Genomic DNA, 26,214 nt, shown 5'->3' with positions numbered 1-26,214 from the left:
GTACCAAATGCCTTCGTGTATTTCTATGTGCTGGTGTTCATTTCTCCTTCCTCGAGTATCTTGGTATAGAGATTTTGTCATGATTGCCAAACAAATACCACAATAGAGACTTCTAGATTGTACGATTATCTTGATTATAAGTAATCAAGCGGAGTGATCCACACAATTGCGTGACTAGATATATTGTACTTGTTTTTTATAGTTAGATTACATTTCTTGTTGTTTTACTAAAATATGATTTTTCTACAAATTATGCAGCCAATCTTATATACAATAGACCATAGTTAAAAATAACTAATAGACTATTTTGGCCTAAACTATACCATTATGAAATTTTTGATGAAAACTTGGTGAGTAACAATCTAAATTCAATAACTTGTACATTGTGATATGTGATAGTACAACGATTTTGCTATGTCTCAGTCAACTGAGATTTTCTTAAGTCTAAGTCACCTACAAAAAAGTGTTTGAATTGTATTTTTTTTTTTTGAACTGTAGTAGTTGAGAAAATCTCAGTTAACTTAGACATAGACACACCCATACCCATAGTATTATAATACAAGACATAAAATCTGGATTCGATATACTAACACATGTGCATAGATATGTGAAAAATAAGCATCCTGAAAATGTAGAGCTTTATTGGGTAAGCGAACTTTGTGTAAAAAAGTAAGCACTCTGACGACATAGATAATCCAACAATGTTAATAGAAAATTACATCACATCTCGATGTGGTCCAAATCGGGAAGGGGAAAACGAAGTACGGCAGCTATTCCCGTGACCTGCTCGAGCTGATGGCCGGAGACATTCATGGACGAAAAGACCCGCACGGTGCCGCCGAGCTTCTTGACGGACTCGGCGAGGTCGACATACTTGCGTCTGGCGGCAACATCGGGGCTCCTGAACCAAGTATCCGTGAGCAGCAGAGTCTTGATGGCGAGGCGCTCATTCGCAAGCTCCACGTGTTTGGGGCCATAGCAGGCCCGGTCCGAGTCCTTGGTGATCATGTCGTAGAACTCCTGCATGGCCGGGACCTCCTGCGCGGCCTTGGTGTCCTTGATCTGCGCCATGACGCTCTTCTCGCCGAGGACGTCCTTGAGGCTGTGCGGGTACCCGGAGGGCGCCCTGGCGAGCACGATGCGCGCCTTGTTCTCGGTGACGGCGCGCATGTCGCCCCGCCGCGTGGCCTGCAGGAGCATGTAGTCGCGGAACTGGTCCTTGGTGAATCCGGGGCTGGCGATGACGACACACTGGACGAGGCCGAAGTCGACGTGATTGAGGAAGGCGTCGAGGACGCGGCCGAAGAAGTCGTTGAGCGCGGTGTCGTAGGCGGCCATGGCGCAGCCGTGCTTCCTGGGGATGGGCACCTCGATGCGGGCTCTGGTGGCCGTGACGCTCCGCCCCACAAGGAAGAGGTGGGCGAGCCCCTCCTGCATGAGGAGCACCGCCAGGTCGGCGTTGGCGGCCGTCTCGTCGCACGACTGCTGGATCCTGTCGAGCGCCGGCCAGTCCCAGACCTCCTTGCGCAGGACGAAGGGCCTCTTGATCTCCAGCTCCAGCGTGTGGTACTGCCCGATCTGGACGTACTCGTTCTTGGTCTGGTTCTTGCCGCGCACGCGCATCAGCGAGTCCTCCGTGGCGTACTCCACCGACTGCACCGCGATCTCCAGCGTTAGCTTCACGCGCTCCGTGTCGCGGCCCCCGATCTTCCGAACCGTGACGGCCTCCACGGTGTCACCGACGGCGATGAGGTTGTACGCGTCCCACAGGTCGTCCTCAATCTGCGGCAGCAGCTTGACGGAGCCGGGCCCGTTGGGGACGAGGTTTCGCGTGACGAGCTTCATCGTCGTCCGGGATCAGAGTGCGCCGCGGTCTCGTTCTGGAGATCGGCCGGAGGAGACCTGTGTCGACGGCGGCGGCGAGGGCTGGATGCGATTCAGGAAACAGAAGCATATACGAATCTGCTGCGCTTGTGGTTGTTGTGGTTGTGATGAATTGCGAGCTGTATCGATGAACGGACGGACGGACGGAGGGTCTATTTAACATGAACCGCACGTTAGGTTTTTGCTGGGAGATCGTGTTCGAGTCTGTAAGGGTTACGAGTCGAAGAACCCCTTTCCGTATCCATGTACTCCTGGCCTGGCAACTTGATCGATGGAGAAGAACTCAGCGTCCGACATCGACTGGTATTTCCCGGCCGGTGGCCACGAACGCGTACATATATATACCCATATATGCTCCTGAATCGAAACCAAGGACAACAACACAACGCACGGTCGAGGCGACGAAGCCGACGATCGATCAGAACCAACAAGAAAACCGATCGATATCAACGGGAAGGTGGGAACGGGCTATGGCGGCGGCAGTGCTGGGACACGCGGCGAGGAGGCTGGGCGGCGGCGTGCTGCGGCAGGAGTCGGCCGCGTGTCGCGTCTCGTCTCGTCGGCCGTGGAACGGCGGCTCGCCCACACGGAGGTCCAGCATCCTTGCACCTGCGGGAAATTCGACAAGCACGCCGTCCTGAACGGGATCCAGAAGCAGAAGGAGAATCTGTACGACGCCATGACCGCGGCGAGCAAGAAGTACGGGAAGGATACGGACCGCGCCATCCTGCAGAACAACTCGTTGCTCCGCGACCTCTCGAAGCAAGTCAAGCCTCGCTCCAGCGACCCCACATGGTACGATCCTCGCTCGGCCGATCAAATCAAATTAACAAACAATCTCAGAATTTTCCTTCTTTCTTATCCGTATGTATTTTAAGCTCGATCTCTCACTCTCTACGATGTAGGGAACGGGCTGTCAAAGAAAAAACGAATCACGACGGGCTAAAACTGACTGGTGCTCTTTCGCTGCTCACCGGCGGGATTTATCTACAGGTTAAAGCGGGTTTATGGGTGTTAGATCGGCTCAATTAAGGAAGCCAATATCACTAGCTAGGGGAAAAACCCATGTCTCGTATCAACATCTCACATTCTCAAAGGAAACTGCTGGGCGTCCCCCGGGGGATCTGATTTCCCAGCCCCCGGGTCGCCAGCCGTTGGATGGAACAACCTCCACCGTACGATCTGGTCGGAATTAAGACATTGTCCCGCTTTTGCTGCCGGGCAGCAAAAACTTGCGAATTGCAGAAAAACAGCTAAATCAGCTTCCCCCGTCGCCAACCTCTCCTCTCGGGCGCCAAGCTCTCCGGCACTGGCGACGGCCGCGCGGCAACCGCCGGAGACAAGCCCCTGCAGCAACCTCCGCCGCGTGATCCATGGCGCATCTGCTCCGATCCGTGCTGTACCCTCCTCCAGGCCATAAGAACCACCTAGTCCCACCGCCAATTGTTGCTTCAAGCTCTGGATCTAACCAGGGTCCTCGCCGGCGAGCTGCGGCAGATACGGCGAACGCCAGAGCAGGAGAGCCGTTGCAGCAACCCATCCATGGAAGATTCAACAACCCTCCGGTGTTTTTCAACCAGAACCCCGAAGATGACCAACCAGCTGCATCGGTGAGTTCTTCTCTCTGAATCTCCACGAGTTCTGCTGCTGCAGTTTGCTTCTATCTTTGCCAAAAAAAACTTGTAGACCTAGTAACCGTGTAGCCAGGTGATGAAAATTGCTACACGTGATGGAATTGGCCTTTGTATTAAGAAATATTTGTGCTCATGCAGCAATGATGCTGCATATAAAATTATTGCTACAAATATAGTGCTGCACATATTCTTCATCATATATAGTTGGTCATTTATACTTCTCAAAAAAAAGTTCAACAGTAAAAAAAAGTGCTGCAGAGGTAGTCTGGATTTTGGACTGCATATTGCTACAGAAAAAGTTGCTTCTAGCTACAAGACTATAACAACAATTCATGTTATGTCGACAGGGGTTTGTTGCCGACAGCATCCTTCAAGGTTTTGACCTCAACAAGCCAGCGCAAACAGAAGGTTATGATGGTGCTGATCAAGATGGGAATGATGCAGCAAAATTTGTTCCTGGACCAAATAGTACAGCAAGTGCAGGTGCTTCCAATGTTGCTGAAGAAGATGGTGAAGAAATTTGTTCACAGCCTGTGGTTCCATTTGTTGGGATGATGTTCGATGACCTTGAAGTAGCAAAACAAGTATACAATGACTATGCGTGGAAGCTTGGTTTCGGCACACGCATTGGAAACACCAAGTATAGCACAGCACGAGGAGTGCCAAAGGACACAATACTGAGCAGAGTGTTTGAGTGTGTGCATACTGGTAAACCAGCAGCTGAATGTAAGAATGCTGCTGCGAGAAGCAAAGAAGCTGCTGCAAAAGTAAAAGAAGCTTCTGTTGATATGAGCAACATTGGTGAGCAAAAGTCAAGAAGCAAACAAGCTGGTTCTGAGATGGACGTGAACGAATCAAAGCAGCGTAATATTTTGCTTCGATGTGACTGTAAAGCACATATGGTTGTTGGGAAGCGGAATGGCCATTGGTCTGTCACTGTTTTTAAAGAAGATCACACCCACCCAATGGTGAAGCTAGCAGGGAGGCGACGCTACTACAGATCACATAGGAAAGTCCCAGAAGAAGATTTCCAATTCCTACAGACGCTACATAATCAAAACATTACAACCGCTCAGATAATGGGTTGTCTAGGAAGTGTGCATGGTGGCGACCCAAGGACGCTAGGCTACGTGAAGAGAGATGTGTCTAACATAAGGACAATGCTGCGAGAGGAAGTATCACAGCGTGATATGAGCATGGTGATTGAGTACTTTGAACGCAGGAAAGCAGAAAGTCCAAATTTCTTTTATGACACACAAGTTGATTCAAACAATGCTGTCAGAGGATTATTCTGGGTGGATGGAAGGACCAGAGCACTATACCCCAAGTACAAGGACTGTGTTTTCTTCGACACAACCTTTTGCACCAACAAGTATAATCTTCCTTTTGCTCCAATCGTGGGAATAAATAACCACACACATACGATTGTTCTAGGTTGTGCTTTGCTACCGGATGAAACAACAGAAACATTTAAGTGGGTATTTGAAAGGTGGATGCTCGCAATGAATCAGATGCACCCAGATCATATAATGACAGACCAGGACCAGGCTATGGCTACTGCAATTGACAAGGTATTTCCAAATTCAGTACACAGATGCTGCTGCTACCATGTGCTGCACCTAGCAAGGAAAAAGCTTGGTCCAAATTTGGGAGAAGGCCATCCATTTGCAGATGCATTTTACTCATGCATATATGGAACTGATACTATTGAGGAGTTTGAATTCTGCTGGCAGCATATGCTGCGAAGCTTCGACATGGCAGAGAACAACCACCTCAATAATATGTGGAAGAGCAGAAAGACATGGGCACCAGTTTACTTCAGGAAAAGTTTTTTCCCATTCACAAGCACAACTGGAAGATCGGAAGGCCTTAACTCATACTTCAAGACATTGGTTCGCCCTAGTGACTCCGTGTGGAATTTCGTGCAGCAGTATGAGTTGTGCCAGAATTTGATGTTGGATCGTGAAGACAATGCGGGCTTCACAATGGAGACGACGACAGCAAAGCTTTGGGGCAGGTGAGACTCTTCCATGCTACACAACACTTATACATTGTCCCCTAATGAATATGTAGCATTGTTTTATTATTACTGGAGCATTTACTAATTACATTTGTGACAAAAACAAAATGCAGTTACAGCATTGAAGAACAGGCATTGAAATTTTACACAAGGGAAGTCTTCGACAGGTTCCAAAAAATGGTTCAGAGTTCAACAAGATTTTACCCTATCCATGTAGAGGCAGAAGGCTTATGTTTTGATCTTGTTCCAAATCAAGACCTTGATGTGAAAACTTATCGGGTTGCAGTTAACCCTGAAGAAGGATTGTACACATGTGGATGCAACATGTTTGAGATGTGTGGTTTAATATGCCCACATATCATTAGGGTGATGGTGCACCTCAATGTGCAGCAAATACCAGGAAGATATATGCTTGAAAGGTGGTCTGCAGCAGCAACAACACATGCCCCTGAACCTGGGACAAATACAATCAGATTTGGTGTCCCAACAAGTAACACACTCAAGTACAACTCACTGTGCAGAAAGATGAACCAGTTGGCATCTGACGCATGCTTTGATGATGATACATATGTTGCTGTATCCCGCATTGTTGACGAAGCAAGCAAAGTTGTTGCTACAATGCTGAAAGCAAAAGGTCAAGTGCAGCAGGAAGGAGAAGGTTATCAGCATAGACAGAGTGAGGACCAGAGACAGCAAAAACCTGAAGCTCCACAGCAACAAACAACAACAGTAGATGGTACTGCAAGTCACCAGGTGAAGAATCCTCCACGTACGAAGCCAAAAGGTCGCCCAAAGATAACAGAAAAGCGGAGGAAGACATTGGTCGAGCTGCGGGATGAGGCAAATGAGAAGAGAAGGAAGAAGCAAAGTGAACCTAAAACACCAAAAGAGCCAAAACCAAAGAGGAAGTACAGGAAGAAGAAGTGCCCATTCTGTGGTGATGAAGATCACATATCTGTAAAGGATTGCAAGTACATGAAAATTGCTTTGGCTAGAGAAGATGCAATGCAAGCGGGAGCAGATTTGACGTTATAGATTGCTTCAGCGAGGAATTATACATTTAATTCTGAAAAATGTTGAGATATGTTACAGATGCTTACAATTATAGTATACAAAGTTACAAATGTTGATAAAATGCTACAGATGCTACATTGTTGATTTTCTACCCCAGGCTGTCTTATATTTATTTTGTAACCTGGATAGTGTAAAATGATACTGGACAAAAATTGCAGCAACAAACAGATGCAGATGCAGCACTTTTAGCTTGTGAAAACAGCATAATAGATATGAGTTTGCAGCAACAAATTAATTCCAGTCAGGAACATACTATATTTGTCATACTGGGGACACAAAAGGGATCATTTGAATTGACAACTTCTTGATGGTTGAAGCATTGAAGCATTTTATTGTATCATCGTGTTTGCATCATAGTAGAAAATGGAAAAGCTCAACCTAATTGCTTGCAGCATGCATGTTGAAAAATAAAAGGTTAGGTAACATTTGGTTTGAAGCAAAACTTGTTTATTACATTGTCAGGGAGATAAACTCTTTGTGTGAAGCAACACTTAAAAATGACGGAAGTGCATGTACCACAGGTAAAATTGACAGCAAAAATATATGAGCATGGTAGCAAAGTGGGTTATGTATTTACAGCAAACAAAATCAACTTATGTAGCAAGTAAAAAGAGAATGATACTGGAAAAGACCATAAAACATGAGAATACTTGTCATACTTAAACTCAAAACATCATCCATATTCCAGAGCCAACATTAAACTTATATCTGGTAGATTGTACTGAGAAAAACATAAAAAGAACTGATCATTCAACTAACAGGTCCAACATATAGAACCATCACCAGAAGCCTAGTTCTACTCCATGTTCCAGTACATGGTTACAGTTACAAAAGGCAGCAACACCATGTGTTTTGAACAAAAAGCTAAACTATCCCTGCTGCAAATCCTCGTTCATTATCACGTCGACATCATCACTCTGGTTATCCCTGTTGTCGATTAGGCTTGCTGCGAGCAACCTTCGAAAATCTGGAACTACATCATTCTCGAAATTTGGCATGACTTTCCCATTGAAGTGCTCCATGTAAAGAATGCTGTAGAATCCACAGTCATACCTGCATCAACCAAAAAAAATGGTGAAAAACAAAGTAAAAAGAGGAAAGAAGCAGAGAAACATTATGACTGTATCATTTAATTGTCAAAAAACAAGAAGCAAACTTACAAAGTGTCTTGCTGTGGATGGTCAGGTGTGGTTTCCTTGAATTTCCCAAAGTCAACCCATGAAACTTTGGACTCGTTTGCAGTCCGGACGAAGTTGGAGAACTTTGGAAAAAACAAACAGCATGGGATAGTAAGGACAAAAATAGTTGAAGCAAAACATTAAGAAAAAAAGGTGGAAATTGCTACCAAGTTGTTTGCTGCTTTTGCTAAGCTGCTCACACCATTCTCTGGCATCATTGAATCAAAAATGTGAAATTGCTTGCACAGCAAGTTGATGCAGCATACAATCCAGTGATCGGCTTGTACAATGGGCAGGTAAAGCTACATACAAACAGAGAGATAATTTAAGAATGAAGAAGATATACATGCATGAGAAACCTTGAAATTGCTCACAGAAACAAGAACACACACGAAAAACTCACCATGTCATCTTTCAGAATTTTGAATTTGCTACATGCAATTTTGAACTCTTTCATGACAGAGGCAGGGTCAAAAGTAGAGGTTTCTACAGCAAGCTTTTCCTGTATGTTTGGAAAACAATAAAAGATGATGAAACAAGTGATAACATTGGACAAGCTTGGAAGAGAAAAATGCAATAAATTACTCACCGCAAAGTACGGAGAGAAAGCATATCTCTTGTGATTTCGGGGATTCTTCTCAGCACTTGCTTTTGCTGCATGATTGAACTTCTCTGTCCAAACTGCCATCACTACATTGCTCAAATATTGGCGTGGACGAAGAGCTCCAATGAAGGACTTGTACGAGCAAAAGAATCGACCAATCTTCAGAAACTCTTTGCTGCAGCAATGGAAAACCAACAAACACTTTTATTTCCAAAGAATGAAGGAAAAAGGGTAAGATGAAACACAAAACCCATGCAGCAAAAAATAAACAAAAATGACACGGAGGACTCACGCCACTTCATTCTTCTTCTTCCTCTTGAATTTCCGTCCATGTGAAACATATTTGTCGTACTTACGCACAACATCTTGAGAGACCTTAATCTTCTTCAGCTTCGGAGGAGAGAGTTCACCCTTGGCAGCCCTCTTGTACCTAGTTTTCTTTTCAACAGTTTTAGCACCAGTACTAGCATCTTTTGTGACAACATCTGCAGCAACATCTGAAGCAGAAAAACACAGACAAAAACCATTTTATGCTGTGAAAAGCAAGTGAGTACTAAAAATAAACATTTAAACAAAAAGAAGGAATGTAGCAACAATTATTATGTAAAGTAGCCAAAACAGTATACATAATGTAGCAACAAAAAAATGAAAATGCAGCAAATGAACATTTTAAGCTCAAGGAATACCAGAAGGAGAAGGGCTTCTTTCAGCCACAACAACAGTTGAGCCCACATTTAAAGGAATACCAGCAATCAGACTTAGTTTGCCATCGGCAGCAAAAAGTTTAGCTCTCTTAATAACTGAAACATCTGCAAAAACTTTCAAAACTTAGTAAACATGAACAATGAAAGATGAAAAAAACTTGCTTAGGCAAAAATGACCTGTGTTTGTAGGATGTTGCGGTGACACGTTCTCGCCCAAGTGATCTTCAGCATCCCTGGATGGTATGGGTGGTGTTGTACCCTCCATAACTTTAGGCTGCTCAGAAGCTAGTAAAAAAGAACAGATAGTTAGACGATCAAAAAACTACAATTACAACACATAAATAAAGCAAATGTGTCGTCAAAGCTTACATGTGTCGTCAAGCTTCACTACAGAAGGAACATCAGCAGGCGGAGTAATTTCTGTTGCAGGAATAGTGATTTGATCTTCAGACACAACAACTACATCTGGATCCTGAGAGAATAGCTCCATTGATGGAGGGTCAGGGGCTCTATTCCAAGCTTCTACAGATATACCCTCCGGTATACGAGCAAATGGTGGGTTTGTAGGTGACATCACAGGGCTGTCAACAGAAACCTGTTCACCAGCAACATCTCCACCAGTAGAAGAATCCAACAGAACAGCAGATTGCGGCATATCCACGACGAGTGTGCGTGAGTCCATGACAGCAGCCCTTGCTTCGACAACAAACTCGTCGTTGTCTGTTTCTTCAGAATCAGCTGCCGGGATTTCTTCATCATCATGATTGGAAGTACCTTCATCATCATGTCTGTCAGCACCGTCCATATTTTCATCTTCAACTCCACCTCTGTTTGGGAAATGCACACTAGGACCATCACTTTCTTTCTTTGCTGCATCTATGTCAATAAGCAAAGCTGCCATGCGCTGCGAATGCATTTGCTTCAAACCAACACCAAAATTCTTGAGAGTGGTGTCAAGATCACGACCATAAATAGACCTGTGTTTCTCATACAGATGCTTGTAAGCAGCTGGAACCTGTCGACAGATACATAGCACATACATCAGGAAGAGCAATAAAATGGAGGTGATACAGCTAATAAAATACTAATGAAGCAGTATAAAAGAGCAATTGTTGCATTCATTATAAAAACTGGGGATTTTGAGATGAAAACATGGTAGCACATACCATTAACTGTAGTAGCAACATTGTTAAAATAAAGTAGCAAAAAATATATAACATGTTAGCAAAGAGTATTGGTTTGCTACATAAATGCTAATGAAGCTGGAGGTTTTCAGATGATACCATGGTAGCACATAACAGTAACTATAGTAGCAACATTGTTAAATGTAAAGTAGCAAGACAATATAAAAAATGCAGCAATTACATGAAAAATAATAGAGGAAAAAGGCTGAAAACAACGTACTATACCTCAAGATCCTGACTAGTAGGAAACACAAGCCATTCATTGAGCGAGGCAGATGGGTTCACTTCAGATTCTTCAACAGGCTGCTCAACAGGCTCCTCAACATGATCACGGTTGGAAAAAGCAGCAACTCCATAAGGAGTGTTTGACAGTTCAAGAAACTACACAACAAAAAAAGAGAAGAAAATAAGGATCTTATAGAAAAAACTACAAAAAAACCAAGCGGTGCTATGAGTAACTCACCGGACGCCTTCCAAAAACAGTCTTATTATTCAGGATCTTCCTATCAGCATCATTTTGGACAACAAACTTGAAATCACTACTGGTCACAAAACATACTCTAGGAATTGAGTAGTTAATGACATGTTGATTTGGTGGAAAATCAAGGTGATCCATGTAGACAACCTGTCAAAGAAAGGATGGAAGCATAAACAAATTCAGTTACAGTAGCGAAGATTAAAACATGAAAAATAGCAAAAAAGCAAAAAACAAAACAGAGCATGGGGTAAGTTCAAACAACGTACAGCTAGAAGGGCGAACGGTCCAGTGATCCAAAACTCATTTTTCTTAGCATTTCCTGGTACCACTACCTCTGCTGTCTTGCTATTGATTTTTGTAACCTCCTGCATTGCTAACTCAAGCAAGTGTTCATCCCATGCAAACTCGTGAGTCCTCCGAGGGTCCAACATACAGTCCAAATAGTCAAGGCTAATCAGATTTGCGCTACCAGGGGCAATAACCGTAGCCAAACATATAAGATCCCATGTTCTGATAATGGTGAGGTCATCCGTAACATCACAAGCCTTGAGCAATTTAACGGCATGCTGGATGAAAGGCCTTGATTGTCCTTCTTCTATGTATATCTGCCGCAGCTGAGGATGCTCACCTTTCTTCTGAACAACAAGTCTGTCGCCGCATCGAATTCCAAAAACTTTCCTCACCATATCTTTTGTGAAAACTATCCTCTTCTTGTGGAACTTGAACTCCCGCAAACCAGGGCTAGTATGAGAGGCAACAAAGTCTATTAGAGCATTAGGAATGTTGAATGGAGATACATTCAACAATGCTCTAAATGCACTCTGCTCTTCAATAATACGTCTCTTCGGATCATCGAGCTCTGCAGCAAGAGCATGCAGACGCTTTGCAGCAAAACGATCCTTGGAAACCCAATGACCAATCCCATCTTCCTGTTAAAAATGAAGAACACAAAAAAAATCAAAAGAAAAACATTTAAAATGATAACGCAGCAATTCATGTACATAATGTACATAGATGGTAAACAAAACTTATAAACACAATGGCCTATGTAGCAAACTAAATAAAAGCAAAAGACACAAATGAAGCACAAGCATACAAGAAAATCATCACCAGCGTAGCAATTATCACAGAGAATGTAGCAATCATGAACATTTGCATGCAAGCTGGATAGCAATTATCACAGAGAATGTAGCAAAAATATAAAGGATTTGCAATATAATTAGAATATAGCTAAATTTATGAACCTATGCAGCAATAGCAAGCACACAGGATAGCAAAATAGAAACGTATATCACCCCTAGAAATACACAGGGGTAGCTCGCAGGGTACAAAATCAACATGACAAACGCCTACAAATCCTAGTACAAAATCCACACGAGAACGAGCTCGAACTTACAGCCCTAGAAATACACAGGGGTAGCTCGCAGGGTACAAAATCAACATGACAAACGCCTACAAATCATAGTATAAAATCCACACGAGAACGAGTTCGAACTTACAGCCATGATTGCACAGGCAGAAATTCCTCGGAACGACTCGAATCGAATGCCGGCGAAGATTCCCTTGAAGAACACCTAGAAAATGAAGGGGAAAAGTGAGGATTCAACGGGTACCAAACAATTACTTGGACGAAAATGAAGGCAGCGTGTTTTAATCGCGCGGGAAGCAACACTGGAGGCGCACATCAAAGCAAATCATCGGCGGTGCGCGGATTTGCAACGCCACCGCGGAGTTCTAGGCAGCGGAAAAAAGTCCTAGGGTTGGGGGAAGAGCAGGAGAGGAGGAAGTCCTAGACGAGGAAGAGCTAGCCAACTCACCGGAGGAAGCGGAGGAGCGCGTCGTCTTCTCCGGTGGCAGGAACCGTCGGCGGCGCGCGGATTCGCTCCGCCGTCGCCAACCTCTCCACCACGAAACCCACGAGCCCCCACGCCGTCTCGACCAGGTGGTGGGTGGGATGCAGCAAATGCGGGATAGGAGTAACGCCCTGTCCGCGCGTGGGTGACGTGGCGCAATATCAGCCCGACGATGGAAGTCCATCGGACGACGCTCCATCAGGAGGTTGCGACGCGCGCGTCCCCCGGGGGAATAGAATCATTTTCCATTCTCAAATGGCTGCTGGAAAAACCACGGATATACTACAGATTATGTCTGTTTCCCACGGACAATGGGTAAAGTACAAGTCAACATGGCTTTCCCTTTATAGCAACGTTTTGTAATTTATTCTATTTATTATACTAGCAAAATTGTCCATGTGTTGCATCGGGAGAAATAAAATCTCAAAATTTCAGTGAATTATCCGTGATGACACTGCTCCTCGGGTCCACCATCGACATCGATGATCACATTTTCTCCTATTTATAAATTACATTATTAACTCCTAATATAAACTTTGTCAGCAACTCAAACATCGATATAGTATAATAAGTAACATTGTTACTCCATATAATATGATATTACGAGGCTATCACTGCACCGACTTGTACGGTAGATTTGTAATAATTGTATGTTGTTGCCAACCTTATGTAAAGAAAATGTTAAACTGAACCCGGGCACAGATGAGCCCATTTTCTGATTGGTGGCATCGGCGTGTTCCGTATCGTGTACCCTTTTTATGAAGCAATGGTATGCAGCGCTAGGACCCATGTGTGCACACGTATTGATGGCAAACTCCCCCGACGTGCTCAACCGGTACACGCAATTTTGACGGAGTGGACCAGAGACTATTTCTGTAAGATGCAGGTAGGCATGGCTGCCAACGCCGAGAATAGCCGGCACTAAGAGCATTTTGAGTTGCGTTCCCAAACCGTCCTTTAAACGGCGTGTTTTATTCGTACCGTGTTTGGGACTTCCTAGTCGCGTTCCTCAAATAAAATTTTAGAAATTTAAAACTTGAGCGAGTTTCGATTAAATTCATCTAAACTTGCTATATATTATATATTATATAGATTCGAATAAAATTTGATTAAATTTAAACTAAACCTAATCTAGAAGTACTTGTGGCTGCCGGAGGCGTCGTAGTACTGGTGGAAGTTGTACATATCGTCGGTGATGACCTCCTGCTTGACGCGCTCGTCGGGCTCGTCCTTCATCAGGCCGCTTGGTCCTGCCTCGCCGTTGCCGGTGTCGCGGAGGGACATGGAGATCGCCGCATCGAGGTCGCCCTTCCAGGCGTCCTTGTCGTTCAGCGACGCCGCGTGCAGCACTGGGCAGTCCACGGGGTCGTCGCTGTTGGCGATGAGCCACTGATGCCGCTCTTACTCCGCCAGCTGCGTCGCCTTCGCCGCTTCCTCGTTGTCCTGATCCTCCATCACCTCCGGCTTCGGGATGAGGAGGGCGCCGCCGCGCCTTTGCTGCTGCCGGCTGCCGCTGCCGCCGCGCCTCGGATTGACGGGCGTCGCCGGCTCCTCCTTCACCACGCGCTTGGGGACGGTGTAGGGCGCGGAGCGGTGCGTCGAGGACGGCGTCGATCGGGCCGGTCCTAACGACGAAGAGTTGGAGGAGGATGAGTACGTCCTCCTCGGCTGCCAGCGCGTTGCGGGAGACGGTGGCGGTGAGGACGGCGCCTCCAACCTTGGAGCGCCGTTGTGGATGCCTTCGGTGACGTTCTCCAGGGTGCGCCCCGGAACACCCCAGAAGACGACGCGCCCGTCCCTGTTCCAGCTGTTCGGCCCGCCGACGAGGCTAGTGGTGATGTGCATCTCCATGTCGTACTGCGCCTGGAAGTAGGCGCCCACCAGGCATCGTTGCCTTTGGCTGCCTAGGTCGGATCGACCCGCTCGTCGGCGTCGAGTGCAGACCGTCGGGGCCTGATGGCATCCATCCAGCGCTCTATGCCCGGCGACGGTGGCAACGGGACGCCTATGCCGTTCACGGCCATCTTCCAGCCGCCGCTGCTTGGCAGGCGCATGTCCGGAGGGACGGGATATCCCGGGCGGTACAGCGCCCACGCCTCCTTCACGGTGAGGCTGCCGCGGCCAAAGTTGTTCGCCGCAGCGATCTTGCGAGAGGACAACGACATTGGTTGGAGCGGCGAAGAGAAGATTTGGGAGCGGCGAGAGATTGGGATGAACCACAGGGCCTCTTAATGTACAGCAGCGGCATGCGAAGCGACAACGGGTCGTTGGACGCAATAACGCCGGCGGTGATCAGGTTGTACGCGTCCCACAGGTCGTCCTCAACCTGCGGCACGAGCTTCACGGAGCCGGGCCCTTTGGGGACGAGGTTTTGTGTGACGAGATTCATCGTCGTCTGGGATCAGAGTGTGTCGGGGTCTCGTTCTCGAGATCGGCCGGTGACCTGTGTTGACGGCGGCTGTAGTGGCGGCGAGGGATGGATCCGATTCAGGAAACAGAAGCACGCTTGTGATTGTTGTCATTGTGATGGGTTGCAAACTGTATCAATGGACGAACTGGACGGAGGGTGCTATTTAACATGAACGGCACATCAGGTTTTTTCTGGGAGATCGGTGTTCGAGTCCGTAAGGGTTACGAGTCAAAGAAGCCCTTTCCGTATCCATGTACGCCGCGCAACACAATCGGTGGAGTCGCCCAAGAACTCGGTGTTCCCTGTGGCCACGAACGCCTACATATATACCCACGCTCCTGAATCGAAACCAAGACAACAACACAACCACTAGTAGAAAACCTACTAAAGAATTTGATCTTTAATACAAGATTCATTATGAACCGGTACTAAAGGTTGCATTAGTATCTTTAATACAAGTTTCCTTATGAATCGGTACTAAAGGTTGCATTAGTACCGATTTCGCTGCTTAGGACGACAACAACCTTTAGTTTCTGGTTCGTTGGGATCTTTAGTACCGGTTCTATAAAAAACCGTTTGGATCTTTAGTACCGGTTCGTATAAAGAACCGGTACTAAAGGGTTTCACGTTAAATTTGAGACAGAGGTGGAGCCAGCGCTGCACCTTTAGTACCGATTCGTATAAAGAATTGGTACTAAAGGGTCTCCAGCCTCTTTTTTTTTTTTGCCCCCAATGCACCCTCCACCCTTGTATCAAAAAAAAATGATAGAAAATTCAAAAAATAAAATCCTTCGAGATTCTTGGATGTTATGCAACGTACTATTCGGTGAAATTAAGAAATTCAAATTTTGACTTCTTTCCATAATAAATTTGAAAAATGGTCAAACGGCTTTTCTCGTTGCATACGATATCGGAAAAAAAGTATAATATATCAAAATCATCGTGGGAAAAAGTTCATCCGATTCTACCCGGGTTTACCCGGTTAGCCAATTTTTATTTTCTCAAATTTCCAAATGGAAATATGAAAGCAGAAACATTTTAGTTTTCGCCAGAAATTCAGAATTTTATATATTTTTTATTTTTTAAATTTAAATTAATAATTCCTTCCTGCATAAAGATTACTACTACTTAACCATAAAGGTTAGTAAATTTTTAGATTGTCAAATTTTGAGGTTTTAGATTTTGCAAAAACAAATTAAAATTTTAAATATATTTAAAAGTAAAAAAATAATTAAAATAATTTATTTATTTAATATTATTTTTATATCGTTACTTTTTTATTAAAATAATCATGTGGAATTCAAACAATAAAGAAGTGTGATATCGTGACCAGCATGTTAACAAGATTGATATGATACTACTATTAATAACATGCGCGCGAAGCACTTGAAAGTGAGATGGGAAGGAACTCGGAAGTTAAACGTACTAGTGGTGTAGTAGTGGGATGATGGGTGATTGAGTAGGAAGTTTAACCACGAGTAAGTAATTTGACTAGAGATAAGTGTAGTTAGAGACTAAACTTGTTAAATAACTAAAATATTAAAAAATCTGAAAAATAGATAATAGAGAGAGTGAAAAATAATTCGAAAAATAGATAAAAAGAGGAAGTAAAAATAGATTAAAAAAATTGATATAAAAAATGGACCGATATCCTTTAGTACCGGTTCCTAACACGAACTGGTACCAAAGGTCTGCAGCCCCGCAGGCTTCTCCGTGCTCACGTGGAGGCACGAGCCGGTACCAAAGGGGGAAGGTTTTAGTCCCAAATCTCTAGTATCGGTTTCAAAATCGAAACTAAAGGCTCTCTGGAACTGGTTCTCTACTAGTGAACACACGGTCGAAGCGACGAAGCCGACGATCGATCAGAACCAAGAAGAAAACTGACATCAACGGGAACAGGCTATGGCGGCGGCATTGCTGGGGCACGCGGCGAGGAGGCTGCCAGGCTGGGCGGCCAGTGGCGTGCTGCGGCAGACGCAGGAGTCGGCCGTCAAACGGCGGTTCGCCCACACGGAGGTTCAGCATCATTGCACCTGCGGGAAATTCGAGAGGGACGCCGTCATGAACCAGCTCCAGAAGCACAAGGAGGATCTGTACGACGCCGTCACCGCGGTGAACAAGACGTACCCGTCCGTGAAGAACGGGGCTCTGCTCCGAGAGCACTCCGACCACGTCAAAACCGCAGCTCCGACCCCGCCTGGTAAGATTTCATTAGCTAGCCCAAATTAAGCTTCTTCTTTTTTGCTTGTCGCTACTACGTATTTGGAGTTGGACCATGTTGTTGACATGATCTCATTATTCTCATCTCAAACAGCCCAAGTCAAGCACAAGTTGGTACACGCGACAGGTGTTGCAACCATGGTCGCTGGGAGCTTTTATCTGTCTCGTAAGATGCTAGAGGCCGTCTTCGGTTAATCCCGGCCACATCAACTGGGTGGGTTGAAGCTTTTTGGGAAGTAGAGTATTACATTTTACTTTTTCTTTGGGGCTCGTACCCGTGCACCCGACTTACATGTACAACTCTTTCGTGTGCTGATGAATAATAATAAGGGTGTATCTAAGTCTCAGTCGATTGAGATATGTCGAATAACCTGATGTGGGCCTAAACAAAGTATAAATAGCAACAAACACGAATTTTCAAGCAGAAATAAAATTCAACGGTGGAGCACGTGTTTGAGACATAAGCTACGTCTCAGCTAGCTAAAACTTAGCAATTCCTTAATAATAAGATACTAGTATTGAAGAATTTTTGGCGTATATATACATACCAAATTAGAAACTTCTATGGACTTTCAGTATAAAAACGAGACTTTATGTATCAAAAAGCATAGAAATATATTTTTTCCCCACAAGAAAATGTATAACCGAGACAAATGAAATGCAGAATAATGGTCGACCGTACTTAAAATAAAACAAAAGAAAAAGAGAGGTACGTTGGATGATACTTGTCCGGAGAAACAATACCAAATTAACGAACTTGGATCTTTGTAGCTAGACTAGAGGGAGCACAACCGGACCAACGCCATCCACATGATATCCATCCACACAGCGCATAATGTCACCACACCAATCTTCTCTACGTAGTCGCCTATTGCTTTTGAGTCTCGATACCACCTCCTGGCAGGAAGAGGAAAGGGATTCCGTCAGCATCATGTAAAAAGGGAGCTAGGGAAAAAAAACAAGTGCATATGCATATGAAATTACCAAGTGCGGTCGTAGGGTTCCGTCAGCATCATGTAAAAAGGGAGCTAGGAAAAAAAAATCAAGTGCATATGCATATGAAAATTACCAAGTGCGGTCGTCGGGTCTGGGCTTGACGTGTCCGGAGAGATACTGCAACAGCTGCTGGTTCATCAGGGATGCCCTAGAGTTCTGGTCCGTCCCGTACGTCATGTGCGCCTCGGCCATCAGATCGTACAGCTCCTCCTTCTTCTTCTCGATCAGCTTCAGCGTGCCGTGCTTGTCCTGCTTCCCGCAGCTAATGTAAGGCTGCCCGGCCTCGGTGGTGTGGGTGAAAAGCGGCGAGAGCCGGCGATGCGCGAGCTGCTCGGCCGCCGGCGAGAGCCGAGAGACGGCCTCCTGCGTCTGCCGCGGCGCGACGCTACCATACAGCCTCCTCGCCGCGTGTCGGAACGCCGCCGCCATTTGCCGATCTAGCTCAAATTTCCTTGGATGGTACGTCGACGTCGCCTAGCTCCTCCTGGTGCGGGAGTAATATGTTGTGTCTTTAGGATATCGTGCACCCGTTTTCTTCCCTTTTCTTTTTCAGCAAGGAATTAATGAAGGAACAAGTTCCCCGTCACGCTCGCCGTGCCAAGGCGATTTACACAAAAATAACCCTTTGTTGCAACTATAGCACAGACATTCAAACTATTTCATCCATCTAACCCTTTTGTGTGTGGCGCCCCTCCCATGGACGCCACACATGCCAGTGTGGCGCCCCTCCTGCCGGCGCCACACACCCATCCGACGTGGCGCCCTCGACGCTGAGCTGGTGCGCCGATCCGACGTGGCAGCATGTGTGGCGCTCGCCGATGCCACGAGCGCCACACAAAGAGGCTCGCCAAAACGGCTAAGGACTTATCGTCCGGAGCTCCTGGATGTTTTCGACCCAAAAGTTGATAAAAGTTGGCATATGTGGCGCCGATGCCACGGGCGCCACACAGTGCAGTGTGGCGCCAGTGTGAAGGGCGCCACACATTGACTTGTGTTAAAACCATGAAAAACCCTACCATACTCCAACAGTTTTGAGTACAACATTGGACACAACAAGTAGCAATTTCAGAACATACACATATAACACTTCATAGCTCACATCGTAGCACGTAGATTCAAACAACAAGTAGCATTACAGACATGGTTCGAAATGACATAGGGTTCACAATATGATACTTATGAAGATAGAGTTCACAACAACACGTAGCAAATCCTAGTAGATGATGTACTAGTTAATGAGAGAATCCATTACCACGAAGTTCAGCTCGGAAGCAATAGAAATCGATCTCCCTCTGCGAGCAAAGATGTCGTGCTGGCTTTGCGCAACCTCATCAAACTCGATGGGGTCGTCCAAGATGTCGTCAGCATACGCGTGCTTCACTAACTCGATACGCGTGTTTTCATGGAACCACTGGAGGTATTTGTTGAAAGCGGCCAAGTCGTGAGGCACAATCTCCACAGGGCCAGCAGTCCGTGTCGCTTCCAAACAGTGTTGGAACGCTGTGACGTGGCCGCTATAATGGACTGGCCAATTTGTGATCTTCCTCTGCCGCTGCCTATCAAGCCTGCAACAATCAAGAAGTTAGATTCTACCTCTTCTATCAAGAATCTTCCATCGCATGATTCCAAAAGTTTACCTATGAAGCGCCTTGTCCGTGTCTTGCCACTGAGGTGGGCACTCCTGATACAGCCCAAACTGTCTCATCACTCTGTACGGCTGGTGGTACTCAACAAGCCACATGCATATGAGTGGGCAGCGCATACGCCAGAACCGCGCCTCCTCCGTGCACTTCTGGTTGAGGTCAGGCATCCCCGTGCCAATAAGGTAGTAGGTACCATATGGCTCCCAATCCACATGCAGCATACAAATATTTCAGAATTTACAACATGCCAGTAGAATTTATGAATTCAGATTGCAAAAGAGTGATCGGTTACCTGCTCAGCGGTAAGAGTGTCCAACTCCTCAGTGTAGTGCCTGTACATGATCTTTGGATCGCTCGTCATCTCCGAGACACTGTCCCAAAGATATGCCCAAGTCAGCTCCCGATCAAGGTTCTCATGGTGATGAGGCCATGGCCTCTCGGTGAGTGTCCTAGGCCGCCCAACTGATAGGCGGTCCCAGCTCCATACGGAAAGTAGGAGCAAGCATCCACCAATACCGCCGCTCCTAGTCCTGCGATAAGCTTCGTCCAACTGCGTACATAAGACATTTGGTTAGTAATTTGTCTAGCACACTACTATAGAAAAATAGTACATAGAACAAATCATCACCTGCCGGTAGAGGTAGGCAAGTGCCGCTGTTCCCCAACTCCACCGGTGCTCCAACACCGTAAGCGCCTTCAGCCAACACCAATGGGCCAGCTTCCCCCCACTGTCAGGAAAGAGAGTCCTCGAAATCATGTACCATAAGTACACGTGGGTGTACGTCCTCAGAGTGTCCCTGTTGGCCCCTTCCGGGCATTGTCCAAAGTTAAGCCTAATCCAAGAGAAAGATGCGCCGGCGGGAGCCCTCGCCTTTGGATCTGCTGGCAGCGGAGGATCCCTGCCAATAAGCGCCTCCATCTGCTAGCGCCACCCATCAGAAGCTGTGTTCATACACAGTGGCTCGCCCTGAATAGGTAGTCCAAGGATCATGGAAACATCCTGAAGAGTTGGGGTCATCTCGCCGGCCCTCAAGTGGAAGGTGTGCGTCTCCGGCCTCCACCGGTCGACAAGAGCGGTGAGTGCCGCGGCGTTCATGTTCGCCCCCCCACGGCTTACAAGCGATATGAACGGGAGAAGACCGGTAGGCTCGATGAACTCCGTGTACCTCTCGTCATACGGTATATCCACTGTGCCATGGTAATGAATCTTCAAAGGGTGAAGATCTGTTGTCCTCTCCGTCATATGAAAAGCCCGGTGATCCCTGTCATACTCTTGATCTAGGAGCCACACCATCCTACATGTTTACACAAATACACCATATTATGAGCCATTCGTAACAAATATGAGCAACACATACATGAGAATATATCCAAATAAGCCATCACACATACATCATATACATACATATACATTCATATCTAGGCATTCCTAACAAATATGAGTTATTGCATCACAAATATGAGCCATTCCTAACAAATACTCCGTATGAGTTATTGCATCACAAATACTAGGCATACATAACACATTTGAATGCATTTGCTAGGCAAATATTAGACATTTCAACACATACATACATAGGGTTTGAACACATACATGTAAAATTTCATATCTAGGGTTCAAACAAATCTTTGGTTCAAACACATAGACTACAATGTAGATTCCACCATCATTAATTTCCATATCAATGGTTCATATCCAAATACACCAAAATAAATTTCCATGTCTAGGGTTCATATCCAAATCTACCAACACTAGTGGATGAATTGGAGGGAATCGAAGGGGAATACCTTGAGGAATGGATGGGGAAGGAGTTGGCCGGCCAGATCTGACGAATCCTTGGTGGATTTGGTGGTGGTGGGGGGGGGGGGGGGGGGGGGCGAAGGGGCGGCGGGCGGCGGCGGCGGTTTCCTGTGAGCAGAGTGGCGCCCTTCCGAGCGGCGCCACAGGTTCCACAGTGTGGCGCCGATGGGAGGGGCGTCACACATGCTGCCACGTCGGATCGGCGCACCAGCCCAGCGTCGAGGGCGCCACGTCGGATGGGTGTGTGGTGCCGGCGGGAGGGGCGCCACACTGGCATGTGTGGCGTCCATGGGAGGGGCGCCACACAAAAGGGTTAGATGGGTAAAATAGTTTGCCCGGAGGATCAGTCTGTGCTATAGTTGCAACAAAAGGTTATTTTTGTGTAAATCGCCCCGTGCCAAAAGTCTGATACCCGTACGATCCTTTGTAGCAGCGACCTTGCTTCACGCGGGTAATGGTTGGACTCTGCCTTTCCTCTTGTACCTACGTAATATTCAAGCCTAGCTAAATACTCTGCTATCATCCTTCCGCTATAATCCTGCGTAGCGCCAAAAGCAAAGCTAAAGGAACCAAGGTTAGACCGTCCACAGCTTTTCAGCTAGCTATTTTTTTGCATTTTTTTATTTAATTTCAGAAATAATACACTTTTTAGAAACTAGATGATACCCCGCGCGTTGCTGCGGAAAATATCGTTATAAATTGCAGTTTAAATTTTTTATGTTGATCACCCTATTTGTGAGTGGTCACCGGTGAGTATAGCGAATAAATAAATGTGTAGAAACCACATATTTGACATGGTAAAAATATTTAGCGAGCCAGCTGAGTTATTGAGCATTGGAAATATTCTAAATCGGATAACAAATTATTGTGATTGCTAGTAAACGATCAGTTGTATTTGCAATAACACGTCAGAATTGCCAAACATTTGTTCTTCAATTTTCGCAACTCAAGATTGTCGATTTAGACATCTTAGGCTGCCCGCAGGGCTCCAATACTACGACAAAATTGCTCTCTCGTACTTGTTCGAGATCCACCTTAACACTGATTTTATAAATAAAAAAATTAGAAGAAACGCAAGAGATTTTAGCAACAAATAAACCTCGACAATGATATAGTTCCTGAAGACCAGGGACAAATCGAAAATGTGGGATGGAGCCGAACATCTGGCTTGATGGAGCGGAACATTTGGCGGAACTAATTTCTTTGCTCTCCCCATATGATCCAAGTTCTTTTCTTTTTCCTTGCACTATGTTACACCACCGGCATAGATATAAATAACAAAAATATTCCTCATTTACAAAAGAATATTTTGGGATTGTTTGATATTTCAGTGTTAGCAAAAAATTATACTCATTGACGATAAATAGTATTTCTTGATGACTGATAAATATATCAGGCCATTGTGAAGGAAAAAAGTTAAAGAAAACTACTTTGTAATTGTGTAGTTCAATGTATGCTCTTCTCAACACGCGAGCTATGAAACGAATAAAGCCTACATTCTTTGAAGAAACGTATGTTTTTTTACAGGAACTAGCATGGATGGGCGCGGCGGCACGCCGCGCAGACTTTGTAATATAATGGTTGTAATAATTTCTCCGATTCATATTACTTGATGCTAATATTAATGCTAATATAGATGTATCTAGAGACATTTAGTTGTAGATACATCCATTTTAGCATGAAATAATATGGATCGGAGGAACTAATTATAAGACCACACTTGAATTGACTGAAGTAACACATATTTTCTTCTTTAAGCAGTGAGTTTAAAGATGGTTTCATGCACAGCCAACCATGAGATAATACAAACAGTGGCAGCTGGTTCATCGAAGTAGCTCTATAGTGATCACGGTTTGACATAAACACGCATTCATATGAGTACATAGTCTGCTATAGTAAGATAATTGTTCTAAAGTGATCATGGTTTGACATAAACACGCATTCAAATGAGTACATAGTGTGCTATAATAAGATAATTGTTTCAGAAATGTATGTTAGAGTACGTGTATAATTAGAGATAGACTAGGATCTTCTTGTATCCCAAGTCGTTAGATATCTTAGCCTCTAAGTCATGTACCTCTATATATACCCCATGAGGGTCATTGCAATACAACACACAATTCTAGGGTTCTACAAATTCAACATGGTATCAGAGCGGTTAGCCTCGCGGCGCCGATCCTAGGTTTTTCACCACTTCCGCATCGCGCCGCCCCCGGGGAGATCTTCTCCTCGGGGGCGCGGCACCCGGTTTCGATCTAAAATCGGATCGGTTCTTTACTTTAGATCTTACATCAAATTCAAGTTCCTAGATTAGTTCCAGATTTCGAAATTCCCCAATTTCCAGATTAGATCCGATTAGCCACAAAATAAAAACCCTAAATCCTAGATCCGATACCCTCTACCGGCAGGGCAGATCGGCTCAGCTCGCAGTAAACTGCATCATAGGCATCACCGGCGGCCCTACTTTCGTGGGAGGGCAACCTTGCGCGTTAAGATCTCTACATCGGCGGCAGCAGTCCCTTCATCGCAAGTGCGTGCACTTTGCATGTCGGTCGACCCAATCTACATCAGGCCATCAGCTAGCAGACCACACGACGGCGCGGAACCTGGCGTACTCTGCGGATGCACCTCGACTTGGCCAAGCGCCAGACCATGATACACACACGGCTAGGCTTCCAGGAGATCTGACCCGGCATCCGTCTCGAGGAGCTGCTGCTCCGAGCGTCAGCGGTCATCAGGCTAATGCAGCCACGGACACGATCTGCCACAACATGCAAAATCCCAATTTGCATATACAGAAGCCCACGTACCTGGATACTGCCACACGTATGGGAAAATTCATGACCGCCATACACCGGCCTTTGCGACTACTCATCGATCAATGGAGGGCCACCTCTTGCACCAGTAGCCAGTACTCCGTCTACACTGAGACATGAGCCATATGCCGGTCGCCGCCACTTCACCGATCCAAACTGCCGATCCACGACGCAAGTTGTACGAGAATACAACATGCTGCGAGCCAAAATCTTTGTCGAGTACATACACGAGACGCGACATCACCATCCACACGCCAGGCCGGTGTGGATTCATCGTCGACTTCTCACGGGCAGCACGATATCGACATCATCATCGCCACGAGGGACGCCTTCAAGCGACATTGCGGAGACATCATCGCCAAGGTCTACATCACCATGGTCATCATCGACATCGTCGTCAACACTACGCCGCCGCCGCACAACATCGTCCACATGATGGACATGAAACTACAACGCCCTCTGACAGTACAACTGCAAGGCACGACGCCGGTATTGACCGCGTCCAACGGCTAAGACTGCATCGACACACCACAACCGCGCACATGGTTCTGGCAAAACCGTGTGTGCTTGGTGGGCTTCCTCCAGTCCTTGCAAAACTGGTGGTCTCACCTACGACCGCGTCCTCTGACATTCGCAAGACGCCTGCGACGGTACCCCTCAGGGTGCAAAACGTCGCCCCGACGGTACCTTTTAAGGTGCAAAACGTTGGCCCCGATTGCAGCTCCGTCCAAATAAAAAAAGGAAGAAGAAACTCGCGCAATTTTTTGCGCCTCCGGCGAATGCGGCTACACATCTACGACGACTACATCATCCACCATGACTACCTCGACCACGGCTACATCACGATCGGCTACCTCGACATTGACATAAAGGCTACGTCTACAGTGACACATTGGCAACAACTCCAGTCGACAGCGTCCGCGTCGTCACTTGCGTCCACAACACTCCCGCTGTGACTGCGGGAAGGAAGAGAAGGAACCAGAAGGGGACGCCGATGATGACAAGGAGGAGAAGAGGACGGAACCCTACAACCAAAAACGCGCAATTTTTTGCGCCTTCGGCGAATACGGCTACACTATATATGACGACTACGACATCGACCATACCTCGACCACGGCTACATCATGCTCGGCTACCTCGACATCGACATCAACAAAACGTCTACGACAACTCCAGTCAACAGCGTCCGCGTCGTCACTTGCGCCCACGACACTCCCGCTGTGACTGCGGGAGGGAAGAGAAAGAACCAGAAGGGGACGCCGGTGATGACAAGGAGGAGAATACAAGGAGGAGAAGCGACGGGAGCGCATGACTTCTCCAGTCGCAAGCGTTCGCTTCACTCCCGCTACGACTGAGGGGGAATGTTAGAGTACGTGTATAATTAGAGATAGACTAGGATCTTCTTGTATCCCAAGTCGTTAGATATCTTAGCCTCTAAGTCATGTACCTCTATATATACCCCATGAGGGTCATTGCAATACAACACACAATTCTAGGGTTCTACAAATTCAATAATGTACACACATATTTATACAATTTGGTATGTGAAACCATGTGTTCTACTTAGCATACAGTACCCTTACTCATTTAAAATCTCCTTAATTTTCTGTAAATTCTCCCTGCTGGCTTCACCATTCTCAGATGTACTAACAAGTTGTTATCCAGAGTTGGTCAATAATCAGAAACTATATGTTTCTTGATCATGTATTTCAAAG

At 46.0% G+C, this 26,214-nt stretch overlaps 4 protein-coding genes across 4 annotated transcripts; 1 reads left to right on the top strand and 3 right to left on the bottom strand.

Moving 5' to 3' along the window:
- Nucleotides 1-682: 682 nt before the first annotated feature.
- Nucleotides 683-2,067, bottom strand: LOC127327791 (protein PELOTA 1-like). Its single transcript, XM_051354588.2, has one exon. It carries the CDS (start codon nucleotides 1,843-1,845, stop codon nucleotides 721-723), a length of 1,125 nt encoding a protein of 374 aa, XP_051210548.1. The 5' UTR covers nucleotides 1,846-2,067; the 3' UTR covers nucleotides 683-720.
- Nucleotides 2,068-2,155: 88 nt separating this feature from the next.
- On the top strand, nucleotides 2,156-6,595 carry LOC127340211 (protein FAR1-RELATED SEQUENCE 5). Its single transcript, XM_051365987.2, has 5 exons — nucleotides 2,156-2,215; nucleotides 2,258-2,679; nucleotides 2,790-2,877; nucleotides 3,866-5,535; nucleotides 5,652-6,595. Exons 1-5 carry the CDS (start codon nucleotides 2,156-2,158, stop codon nucleotides 6,571-6,573), a joined length of 3,162 nt encoding a protein of 1,053 aa, XP_051221947.2. The 3' UTR covers nucleotides 6,574-6,595.
- A 681-nt stretch (nucleotides 6,596-7,276) lies between these two features.
- LOC127327723 (uncharacterized) lies at nucleotides 7,277-12,852 on the bottom strand. Its single transcript, XM_051354519.2, has 14 exons — nucleotides 12,578-12,852; nucleotides 12,260-12,334; nucleotides 11,027-11,689; nucleotides 10,746-10,907; nucleotides 10,508-10,663; nucleotides 9,468-10,113; nucleotides 9,276-9,383; nucleotides 9,081-9,203; nucleotides 8,687-8,891; nucleotides 8,380-8,569; nucleotides 8,194-8,292; nucleotides 7,958-8,092; nucleotides 7,773-7,873; nucleotides 7,277-7,665 (listed from the first exon to the last, which is right to left on the bottom strand). Exons 2-14 carry the CDS (start codon nucleotides 12,263-12,265, stop codon nucleotides 7,482-7,484), a joined length of 2,778 nt encoding a protein of 925 aa, XP_051210479.2. The 5' UTR covers nucleotides 12,266-12,334; nucleotides 12,578-12,852; the 3' UTR covers nucleotides 7,277-7,481.
- A 5,139-nt stretch (nucleotides 12,853-17,991) lies between these two features.
- LOC127327713 (uncharacterized) lies at nucleotides 17,992-18,687 on the bottom strand. The gene is made up of 2 exons (XM_051354509.1): nucleotides 18,313-18,687; nucleotides 17,992-18,140 (listed from the first exon to the last, which is right to left on the bottom strand). Exons 1-2 carry the CDS (start codon nucleotides 18,666-18,668, stop codon nucleotides 18,020-18,022), a joined length of 477 nt encoding a protein of 158 aa, XP_051210469.1. The 5' UTR covers nucleotides 18,669-18,687; the 3' UTR covers nucleotides 17,992-18,019.
- Nucleotides 18,688-26,214: the final 7,527 nt, after the last annotated feature.

This window comes from Lolium perenne, chromosome 1 (genome assembly GCF_019359855.2).
Source record: "Lolium perenne isolate Kyuss_39 chromosome 1, Kyuss_2.0, whole genome shotgun sequence".
Lineage (NCBI taxonomy): Eukaryota > Viridiplantae > Streptophyta > Magnoliopsida > Poales > Poaceae > Lolium > Lolium perenne.
This window is presented reverse-complemented; position numbering and strand designations above follow the sequence as displayed.

Bases quoted from the DNA above. Each gene is read 5' to 3' on its own strand.
- LOC127327723 (XM_051354519.2), bottom strand. The intron at 8,570-8,686 runs GTGAGTCCTCCG...CCATTGCTGCAG, and splicing joins AAGAAGAAGAATGAAGTGGC to CAAAGAGTTTCTGAAGATTG. The intron at 8,293-8,379 runs GTGAGTAATTTA...CCAAACATACAG, and splicing joins CTTTCTCTCCGTACTTTGCG to GAAAAGCTTGCTGTAGAAAC.
- LOC127340211 (XM_051365987.2), top strand. From the start codon at position 2,156: ATGGAGAAGAACTCAGCGTCCGACATCGACTGGTATTTCCCGGCCGGT. The intron at 2,680-2,789 runs GTACGATCCTCG...TCTACGATGTAG, and splicing joins CGCTCCAGCGACCCCACATG to GGAACGGGCTGTCAAAGAAA. The intron at 5,536-5,651 runs GTGAGACTCTTC...AACAAAATGCAG, and splicing joins ACAGCAAAGCTTTGGGGCAG to TTACAGCATTGAAGAACAGG.
- LOC127327713 (XM_051354509.1), bottom strand. From the start codon at position 18,668: ATGGCGGCGGCGTTCCGACACGCGGCGAGGAGGCTGTATGGTAGCGTC. The intron at 18,141-18,312 runs GTAATTTTCATA...TCTTCCTGCCAG, and splicing joins AGACCCGACGACCGCACTTG to GAGGTGGTATCGAGACTCAA.
- LOC127327791 (XM_051354588.2), bottom strand. From the start codon at position 1,845: ATGAAGCTCGTCACGCGAAACCTCGTCCCCAACGGGCCCGGCTCCGTC.